Source organism: Scophthalmus maximus, chromosome 14 (genome assembly GCF_022379125.1).
Source record: "Scophthalmus maximus strain ysfricsl-2021 chromosome 14, ASM2237912v1, whole genome shotgun sequence".
NCBI classification, from domain to species: Eukaryota; Metazoa; Chordata; class Actinopteri; order Pleuronectiformes; family Scophthalmidae; genus Scophthalmus; species Scophthalmus maximus.
Genome location: NC_061528.1, coordinates 12264459 through 12275171, shown reverse-complemented (window position 1 = coordinate 12275171; position 10713 = coordinate 12264459). Strand labels below are relative to the sequence as shown.

The window sequence follows — 10713 nt, the reverse complement described above, 5'->3', positions numbered from 1 at the left end:
ATTATGAAAATTGCCTAAAATTTCAGCTAAACAACGTAGCTCCATTTCACAAAGGCACATTGCCGACCTGCGAGGGGCTGCAGTCAGATTGACCACATCCCACCACTGCAGGCGGTGAATGTTGTTGAGTCAAATAAATGAACATTCAGTTTTCAGTAACAGTTAGCTTGTTAGGCTAAACTAGCCTCGTTTTTTTCCGGAAAGATTTGAAAAGAAGTTAAATTATGCTAATTATATTGTCACTTTACTGTTTTTCGTTTGACAGCTTTTGTTTTTTAGGATAACACGTCAAGTTTACAAAAAAAGGTCATGTTCAAAGCTTTAAAACAAATAATTATTCGTTTCGGCCTTCTTCTTTTTTCAATAACCGTCTCTCGACGTCACCCGGCATGCGCCACCTCCTCGTGGCCTGCTTGTTTTCCTACGTCACTTCCTGCGCGGCAGTTACCAAAATCCGCAGGTTGACAACCGACTCCGACCGGATGCAAACTTCATGCAAGCCCAACAATCTTCGTCGTCTATGAACCACATCGCTGCTCGTCGTGTGCTCTCCCGCGAATGACACGTGTTGTCAACCACCACACGGCGACGTAAACGATATCTTTGTCTTTGTTTGACGCGCAGGGCTAGCCTCGTTAGCTGCTACCTTTAGCAGTAGCAAGTCGGTGTATCAGTTGCTCTGTTAGGCACACATGCGTCCGCATGCATCAGCTGTTTGCACAGGTCGAGCTTCAAGTTACTTGCCAGTCGAGTCTGAGTTTATGCTAGTTCGACATGTCCCATCAGCTGACTGCAGAGCAGCAGCGAACGATCGAGGAGAACAGGCGGAGGGCGTTGGAGAGACGAGCCCAAAGACTCGGGCAGCCTGTCGGCTTCAATGATGTCACCTCAGCAGGACCCGGCGGTGCTCCGGTGCAGAGGCAGCCTCCTCCTGCACACAGAGTTTCCCCGGATCCCGCTGCTCTCGTCCATCACAGAGACACGTCCACTTGCTCAGTTTCTGCACCGAAACGTTATGTTCCACCCCCGAAGCACCAGTCGCAGGGCTTCAGCAACCAAAAGCAGGAGCCAGCAGCGCGCCAGCAGTCAGCAGGAGGTGGCAACCACATCAACCAGGGTGGGCCGTGTACCTCTGCTTCCTCCAGACAGGTGAGATTTAATGTTGAGTCTTCTGTTATTTAGATGAAACACAGCTTATCCTTTCCCGCCCCAATGCCTGTTACTGTCCTTTCCTCAGAAGATCCAAGTTATTGAGCCACTTCCTCAGGCGAGGGGTCAACATGCCAGCAGCCCCGTCTTGTTCAGCGGAGGAAGCTTCGGTGGGAAACCAGCTCAGCCCAAACCTCACCTCACCCCCAGCGGCTCGGGCGGCGCGGCCGGCTCATTCTACAAGCAACCGATCGGCAAACCGGCCCAGAGTTCCGTGGTGCCGCCTTCCTCCAACCCCTCGACTTTGAATGGCACGGCTGCAAAAAAGCCCGCCATCTCTGTGCGGGGAAAATGTGCACCTCATACGGAGGGCCGCTTTAGAGTGGAAGTGGGCTACCATGCAGAACTTATAGCTGTTTTCAAGTCTATCCCCTCCAAGAGCTATGGCAAGTATCTGTCAATGTAACTATGTTATTTTGCATTTAACTTGTGATGATCAGTGCTTGTTGCAGCCACAGATTGCCCTTTATCCATTCAAAACTGAGCTGCTACTTAAACACAATATTCAAGACAAACAAGACCTGTTGGTTTGTGTTCTGCAGCACCATGTGCCACCGAGGTCTGTCTATCAAACATCAATAGTGTTTAGTGAGTACAGATCTACTGTTTTGAGTTTTGTAGCAGCTAGTATTGTAATTTTCAAAATAATGCCGAGCCTTAGTGCCACAGCCCTGTGGCACTAAGGCTCGGCATCCTGCTCGGCAACCTGTGCACATAATCAGGATGACCTGCAAGGCCGAACAAATACTAAACTTTCCTTTGCACTTCAATATAAACTCCTATCTACTGGCTTAAGCTTCAGAATGATGCTTAAGCCAGTAAACACACATCTTTCATGCTTAGCTGATCACATTTCTAAACAGAAAAAAAGCAGACTCAGGAATGTAATTATTCTGCATGATGTCTCAGTACTTTCCTCTTGGATAATAACGTTTATTAAGTATTCTGCTCTGTTTTAGACCCTGCCACAAAGATGTGGAACTTCAGCCTGGAGGACTATCAACAGCTAAGTGTGTACTTTAGGGAACATTTTCATGGAAACATGCCGTGATTTTTTTTGTTTCTCCTCTCAGAAGCAGCCTAAGTATTAAGACATGACAGAGTGTTCATCCTGTCTGATTGGGCTGCATGTCCCCTGTCTTGACCCTGTGTTGCAGTGGAGCAGGCAGCCTCTATCGCCTCTGTGTCTTTGAAGCCTCTGGAAGGAATGGAAGCGGTGGATGTCGCGGTGGTGGCGTCCACCTGTCGAGCTCGCGACGGTGCGTTGCTGGCGGCGCTGCTGAAGCTGTGTAGTGGCTGGCAGAAACCTGGAGCCATTCTACAGGGCCAGTGCATCCTGGTGTCTCGGACAAAGTTTGAGGTTGACGTTGGTTACAATGCTGATGTCATTGCAGCGTTTAAACAAATGCCGACAAAGGAATATGGTAACAACGACTCCATGTAACTAATATCTTTTGTATTATGTTGTATTTACACTTAACAGCCTCTGATGTTTAACTATTTGTTGTTGGTTTTTGTTTTTACGGCAGACATGAAAACCAGAAAGTGGAGCTTTTCCCTTGACGATTACAAGAGACTCAGTGAGTTACAAAATTTGGCTTAGTTAGCAGGTTTATCTCTGCGTTTGTCTCTGTTACACTAACCATCTTGTCTGACCGTGCTGTGTTCCATACCCAGTGGATCTCCTCGGTGGGATGGCAGCAGTGGAGGTGGAGCCTCTGCCCAGGGCAGTAATCCAGGCTTTCTCTGCCAGGTTTGACGGGACTGAAGCCAGGTCTTTAGACGTCCCGAAGGCCGACCTCTCCAGCATCGACCCCTCGCTCACCCAAAGCCTTATGCCCTTCCAAAGGGAGGGAGTCAAGTAGGTTTCTTTGAACAGCCGTTAATGCTCTGTCTGCACTGTATAGTCAATCACTCAATACCAGGAGACATCTATTTATCTACAATTTTACTCAGTCCTGTGCAAATGAAGAGATGCTTATCGTAATAAGTCAATATTCGTGTGCCGTTCCTGTAGATTAAAAGAGTTGGATCAGTGTGACTTACCGCTTAATTATCCCCCTGGTGTTTGCTTATGTCCCTGCAGTTTTGCAGTGTTTAAACAAGGCCGTCTCCTCCTGGCTGATGATATGGGCCTGGGAAAGACTGTGCAGGCCATTTGCATAGCAGCTTACTACAGGAACGAGTGGCCCTTACTGGTGGTGGCTCCCTCCTCTGTACGCTTCACCTGGGCTGAGGTAATAACATTTGGCTGTGTCTGTTACTCCCCAGCGTCGCGCCCTGAAGAACAGTAGCTTGTTACTTAGAGGTTGTCAGAGTGCTTCACTTTGTTTCCATTTAATGGCGTCATTAGCGGTGTGCATTAAGTCAGCAGGCACTGTCGTGAGGGTATCCTTCTCGTCTACTCTGACACAAAGCTCTGCTCTACACATTACAATGCCTGTTTCTGCTTAAAGCTCTCTGCATTTGAGGAATGTTAATGCAGTTCCCAGAGGACGGCTTGCACTCTGTAAGGTGCTTCATCTTCAGCATGGGAGATGTTAGTATTGAATTTCATGCTTCCACTTATCTGTTTCATGGGTGCAGGCGTGGAACTTGAATTGTGAAGCATTGATTTATGATTGAGATGCTAAAGCAGCTTATTTATTTTGCTACTTTCTTCTTTTCTCTCACTGATATCTGATTTTCCTGCCATTAAAGCTTGACATATATTGTTTACTGGTGTTGCAACTAGCAACTATTTTCATCATTACTTCGTGGCTGATTTTTATTTATTTTTTCCCTGTAAGATGTCACAACACGAAATAAATGCCGTTATAAGCACAAAGTGCTTTAAACAAACATGTTCAGTTTACTATCATGTAAGAAAAGCAGCATATCCTCGCATTTGAAAAAAGGGTTATCAGCAAATGTTTGACATGTTTACAATCAGAATAGATGCTCATTATTCTTTTTGTCATTTGACTAAAAGATGAGTCACCTATTTTTTTTCAGCACTGTTCTTTAAGCTTTGCCTCATTTTTGAAGACTTTCTTTCCGGGCTTTTAAGCAGACAGGTACAAATAGCACAAAGCCACTGTGGCGCCCCCCACATCTTTGAAACGTACTGCGCCTTTGTCTGTGTTTTCCTTCTACAGTTTCAAAACTTTCTCATTTCAGAGTTTTTTGGGGTTTTTTTTTTTTTCACAGAATGTGTGTCTCATGTGCTGTTGCATCTATTTTCTGCTTCTCTCACAGCAGCATTAACAGCCTGCACTAATGGTGCAATACAAGAGCTTCTGTCTCTTGACAAGACAAGACAAGACTGTCTCTTCTCTAAATATATATCTTAAATCGAATACAGTCCCCCAATCAGGAGCTGGAATCACAGAGCACAGTTGCCAAATCTACTGCAAAACATGGCAGCTATAAGTTAGCGAGTTTAAACCAGGCTGACAAGTGAATGAGGAGCAAGTGAGTGGGTTGTCAGAAACATTTTGGCCACAGTGAACGTTTTCTCAAAACACATGATTGATTAATTTGTAAATGCAAACCCTGTGATAGCACTTAAGATGAACTACGACTAAGATAACAGCTGTCAGTCATAAAATTGCACATTCATCACAAATTCCTGAGCTTGACAGCCGGAAATCAGTAGTGTTCGAGCTGGGAAGCTCCAGTTCACTCTGCATCTCACCGACATGAGTTTTATCCGGGTGTGTGTAGGCCTTCAGACGCTGGCTCCCCTCCCTGAGTCCTGACAGCATCAATGTGGTGGTGAAGGCCAAAGACAAGCTGCGGTCCGGTATGGTCAACATCATCAGCTACGACCTGCTGAGCAGGATGGACAAGCTGCAGCCAGGAGACCCCTTCAACGTCCTCATCATGGTCAGCTGTGTGCTTGCACTTATGTATTATTTAGATTAATCCCTTTTCACTTAAGTCAGTCGACTTATGGATTGATATCACAAAAATGTTTTCCCTTTAAAGCCATTTTGTTCTTTAATAACTTTTTGGTTTGTGATTCTGTGCAGGATGAGTCTCACTTTCTGAAGAATATGAAGACTGCTCGGTGTAAAGCAGCCCTGCCCCTAATGAAGGTGCTTTTCTTTTTCTTCTCTTCCTTCTTTACTTGTGTTTTACAGCCTAAGACAAAGATGTAATATTTTCTACTCGTTAGCGGTGCTACCTGACTCAGATTCATTTTTGAAAAATATCCAAAGAAGAAGATCACAGAAAACATAAGTGGATCCATTCACAGAAGCAGATTCACTTGTTGAATCTGTTCAGACGCAGATTCACTTGGGTATTGAGGGTAAAACTTTGCAGAGCAGATTTCAGGGTTTCCAAAATAATTCCGACAATTCAGTCAAAAGTTTGGAGCAAGCTACAAGATTTACATAAAACTGGCTGCCAGAAAGACCTTGTACCAGCCGAACAACTGATTAGGTTTTCACAGCAAACCACATCTGGGAAATCTGCCATATTTCGTACTGTATATTAAACTCTATTACTCATAAGGTCAATGTTATTGATTGAGCCTATGAGTGACAGGCTTGGTGTACTGTATTGTGGTAGAACAGCAAGTTGGAGAATAGCTCAGTGTTGGCAGAGGGATGCACTGTGTTTTGAGTTTTCAAAAATGTCTAAATACCATTTTATATTCAGCAGTGTACAAATTCACCATTATCTCTGTGGCACCGTATTAAGAAACCACACAGTTGTGTGCGTGTTGTGTATATAGATCATTTCTCTTGGTTGGGTTTAATTTTCTTGAGACCTAAACCCTCTTAGCAGTGATGTGATGTGAGTTCGTCTTACTTCCTCAGGCAGCAAAGAGAGTGATTCTTCTGTCTGGCACCCCAGCCATGTCCAGGCCCTCTGAGCTCTACACCCAGATTCTGTCTGTCAGACCGACACTCTTTCCCCGCTTCCATGAATTTGGGATGCGCTACTGTGATGCCAGAAAGGTAGCTCAAGCCCGACATGTCCTTATTTGTTTTCGAGTGTGATTGTTAATGAGCTGTAAATGGCTGTAATTCCAGGACACCTAAGAGAACGGAAGAGATTTCAGATGATTTTTTGTGTGTGTTCGTGGCTTGCATTGTATAGTTTGCAGTTCCTCGAAGGAGATGTCCAGTGTTTCCACTGGGTTGGGAAAAATATGGCAGGTCTGCTGACAAGCACAGCGCACAGTGTGATTATGAAGGCAAATGAATACATTTTAAAAGTCAGTGTATGTCAGTGAACTTAAGACTAGTAAACCCCTTTATATTCTCTTTTTTTTCCTTTTCTACATCATCTCCTCAATTAGTTTTAATCAGCTCAAAACAGAACATGCTTCAGGATTTTAAAGGAAAATTAAATCTTAATTTTGGCCATGATAAGTAATATCTGAGATTTTGCACTGCTTTAAAAAAACACAGGATTTTTTTATAGAACTTGGTTTATTCTGTGCCTATTCTCACTACTCCCTAGTTTGACTCCTATGAAACAAACTACAGTATAAGATGATTAAAGTTTTGACAGTCTCGTGACCCCCTCCACCTGTTTCCTTCAGCTCCTGGCTGCACTTCTCCTTCCCACTGTTATTCATAATTTCCTGAATTAATTTCTTCTGCATCCTTCTCCATCCACTTCTGTCTAGAACACTTGGGGCTGGGACTACTCGGGCTCTTCGAACCTCGGGGAGTTGAAGCTGCTGCTGGAGGAGTGTCTGATGTTGCGGCGTCTCAAATCCGAAGTCCTGTCCCAGCTTCCTGCCAAACAGCGCAAAGTTGTCACGGTGACAATCGATGGCATCAACACCCGCACGAAAGCTGCGCTGTCAGCCGCTGCCAAACAGTTGGCCATCGGACATCGCAATGTGAGTTACAAATGTTTCTAGGAAAATCAAGACAAATTAATGAATGAAAATGAATGACTATTTCTAAGACTAGAATTGATAATATTTCACCACAAGATGGTGAAATAAATATAGTTTTTTCCCCCAGAAAGACCACAGTCAGTTCTGTTGCAATTACTACATAAAACTGTATTATACTGTTACACTGAGAGATGTCATAACAGTTTCTTTACAAACCATCTCAACAAGATAATTTCTAAATGTCAAAGATGACTCAAATTGACATATTCCTGCTTTTGAAATATTTTACACCCAACCTGATGTGACTAACAGATCCGATGTTCATGGTCAAGGTGAACCTTGTCAAGACAGAAGATTTTAAAGACTGAAGCAAGGATATTTCATATAAATTTCAAAATTCCACGATACTGAAATAAATCGGTTTTAGGTTTATCACGTTATACATCCCTCGCCTGTTTCCTCAAAATAAAACACAACTTCAAACGGTGTCTCTTATTAAAAAGGTATCTCGGTTAAGAAAAGGTTGAGGAAACCTTGTTTTAGCCCAATGAGTTCTTTCAGCTCTCAGATGGGCACAAGTGCCTTTTAAAAGGACCCGTAATCCTCCAGAGAGCCTTGTGTGAAGTGTTTATACAATCAGATGCCAATGAGCTGCTGAGCTTGATTGTGCATAATAACACGGCTTCCTCAGCGTAATGGTAATTCTCCTGTCAGTTCTTATCTTGTGTCCTTCCTCTCCTCTTTCTCAGAAAATGGAAGAGAAGGAAGCCCTCCTCGTCTTTTATAACCACACTGCTGAAGCCAAGCTGCAAGCCATCATGTGAGTACAGACCCCCTAATGATGAATCCTCCTTCATGTAGTGAGCAGCGAGTTTTAAATGTAGAACTTTATCAGAATCTTTTGTCAGATTGACACTGAATTCGAGATGATGTGAGTTCACATAAAGACCAACTATTTGAATGTGCTTCTTGAAAAAAGAAATAGTGGAGAGCTGTGTTGTTTCTGTCACTGCCAGGGAGTACATCACGGACATGCTGGAGTGTGGGAGGGAGAAGTTTCTAGTATTCGCCCATCATAAGTTAGTTCTGGATCATATCGCCTCCGAACTGGGGAAAAAGGTGAGTAAGACATACAGAAGGCTGCATATGCAAAGGAAGACAATTATGATATAAACAAGTTCATTTTAGCTGTTTTTGGAAATGAAAATTGCCTTTTGTTTCCTCCACAGGGTGTCGATTTCATCCGTATTGACGGGGCCACCCCATCAGCCGACCGGCAGCTGCGGTGTGATCGGTTTCAGAACTCAACAAAGACCTGTGTGGCTGTACTGTCCATCACTGCAGCCAACATGGGTCTGACCCTGCACTCGGCAGACCTGGTGATCTTTGCTGAGCTCTTCTGGAACCCCGGGGTAAGGCCAAGACACGATGACAAAAGTGCTGCACATTCATTTAAACTGTTTTATTAGGGATATTATTTTATTACTACTGTGTTTAGGACTTCATTTTGGTTCCAGCATCTCTTTTTTAGGTCTATATACAGTAGGTTTAGAGAGACACAAATGAAGCCATACAGTACCTGCCAACATGAAATGACAGACAACATAACAGTGGCTGGTGAGGAAAATAAAACATTTAGGAACTAAAGACTAAAGATATTTTCTCTGGAGTTGGAGGAGCCCTAAACTGAACCTAAATTTTAAGTGAAGAGGACTTAAATTCTTCAGCTGGATGCTGCTGTCTGGGTTTTTTAAGTTGTATCTGTCAATTGTTTTGATGTTTTTCTGCCATCGAATGGCTTTTGACTACATCAACGTCAAGGCTGCACATCTGCAGCTTCTGCCCTGTGTGACAGTGTTTTGTAGCAAATTATAGGAAACTTTGTCTTTCTGCGAGGAGAGAGGGAACTTCGCATGCCCTTACTTCATATTCAGAACGTAAATTGGAACAGAATTTCTCTCTATTCGGCGGCCAATTTTCTTTTTTCAATTTGAGGTTTGACATCTCCCAGTCTGTCAGAGGAGCTCGTCCACACCCCCGCACTCTCTCCAGGCCAACAGTGGAGTGGGTAGTGATGTGAAGACGTGATATGGACCCCCACACACGCGGTAACCTCAGATGCAATTTTTCTGCAGGTTCTCATTCAGGCAGAGGATCGGGTGCACCGTATTGGACAAACCAGCAATGTGAACATTCACTACCTGGTTGGCAAGGGAACTGCTGATGATCACCTGTGGTATGTGTCAATCCCAACATTTTCCAGCTCCGCGGATTATCATGAGTGTTCAGACTGTGTCCTCCCACGTCCACCAGTCTACCACCACAATGTGGGCTGTCTAATAAGCACATTGTGAGAAACAGTGAATTAAACTGTGTCTGCTCTGTAATAATAATTTATTTATGTATTTGATCTAGGCCAATGATCCAGGAAAAAATGAATGTGTTGGAGCAAGTGGGTCTTTCTGAGTCCAACCTCTCCGACAATGCAGTGAACGCCAGCTTCCACTCTAAGGTACATTCTACACATGAATGAATAGCATTCACACATGCACATGGATGAAATACATTTACATGATATCACCCCCGGAAAACCAAGCCTGGTCTTGAACCTGATTTTCTGGAATTGTTCAGGACCCTAACCAGAGGAGCATCATGGAGATGTTCCAGAGATCTTTCACGGCAGACGACGACATGGACGAGGCCATCTTACTGCAGGCAGCTGACGACTGGGACAACACTGTGCCGGAGAACGGCTCTGGACAACATCATGGCACGATCGGACAAAGCCCCAGCAAAAGGAGCATCAAGGAATATTTCAGCAGATGACTTGGAACAAAATTCTTTGACAAAAATTATTTTAACTTTGTCTTTTTTTTACTGTAACAAGTCCTAGTTGTCAGCCCATCATGACCAATGCGAGGTTATTTTGTTTTGCAATGGTTATCAGATGCCTTAAATGTTTTATAATACATCAAATAATTGTCTAATAAACCTATATATATATATTTGTTTTGCATAAAATAAATGAATCCTACCCGAGGCTGTTTTTTTGAATCCTTCTTAAACCTAGGGAATGTGGGGACTGGACAAGGCCCAAAGTGTCACAGAAAGGCCAAATGACTGAGCAAAACGAATAGCTAACAGAAAAAGGAAAATCAGCAGGGAGAGAGAAATTCCAATGTGAATAAAAATGCTATTAATAGTTTGATTAATATTTCACTTGTAAACTGTTTTTTGATCTGTTTGTAATTAGTCCTTTCATGGTCATATATGTCAAATAATTAGTTAATTATTTATAGATTGTTGAATTCATTTATGTATGCCGACTTTTTATTGCGCAATTGGTTAATAACTAATGAAGTGCTTCATTAATTCTGTGACACTTGAGTTCCTCCATACCCTGTCATCTGTATACTATCAGAAAAAATATCCAGTAATACTCAAGCCTAATCGCTCTTTCTCATACAGTATTGCCACGGCATGGCAGTGGTTAAAGACTGATAACAATTTATTGTAGGCGAGACTGTGGCACATCGTTCTCTGGTTTCATCACTCTTCTTTTGAACAGTGAGATTTTTTTTAGCTGCTTCGTGGTGATTGTTTGATCCTGTTCTCAGTCATGTACCCTACAGCTGCTGGTGTGAGCCGAGACAGCCCCT

At 43.4% G+C, this 10713-nt stretch overlaps 1 protein-coding gene across 2 annotated transcripts; it reads left to right on the top strand.

Annotated features, from left to right (window-relative positions):
- The first annotated feature begins 439 nt into the window (after positions 1-439).
- On the top strand, positions 440-10093 carry smarcal1 (SWI/SNF related, matrix associated, actin dependent regulator of chromatin, subfamily a-like 1). Of its 2 annotated transcripts, none has more exons than XM_035604604.2 (17): positions 440-1149; positions 1241-1595; positions 2169-2219; positions 2367-2633; positions 2739-2789; positions 2887-3070; positions 3296-3446; positions 4915-5076; positions 5223-5288; positions 6018-6158; positions 6836-7054; positions 7804-7874; positions 8071-8173; positions 8284-8466; positions 9190-9290; positions 9470-9566; positions 9686-10093. In XM_035604604.2, exons 1-17 carry the CDS (start codon positions 775-777, stop codon positions 9878-9880), a joined length of 2772 nt encoding a protein of 923 aa, XP_035460497.2. In that variant the 5' UTR covers positions 440-774; the 3' UTR covers positions 9881-10093. The 2 variants fall into 2 exon arrangements, with proteins under 2 accessions (XP_035460497.2, XP_035460496.2); XM_035604603.2 differs by having other exon boundaries at positions 1238-1595.
- The last annotated feature ends 620 nt before the right edge of the window (positions 10094-10713 follow it).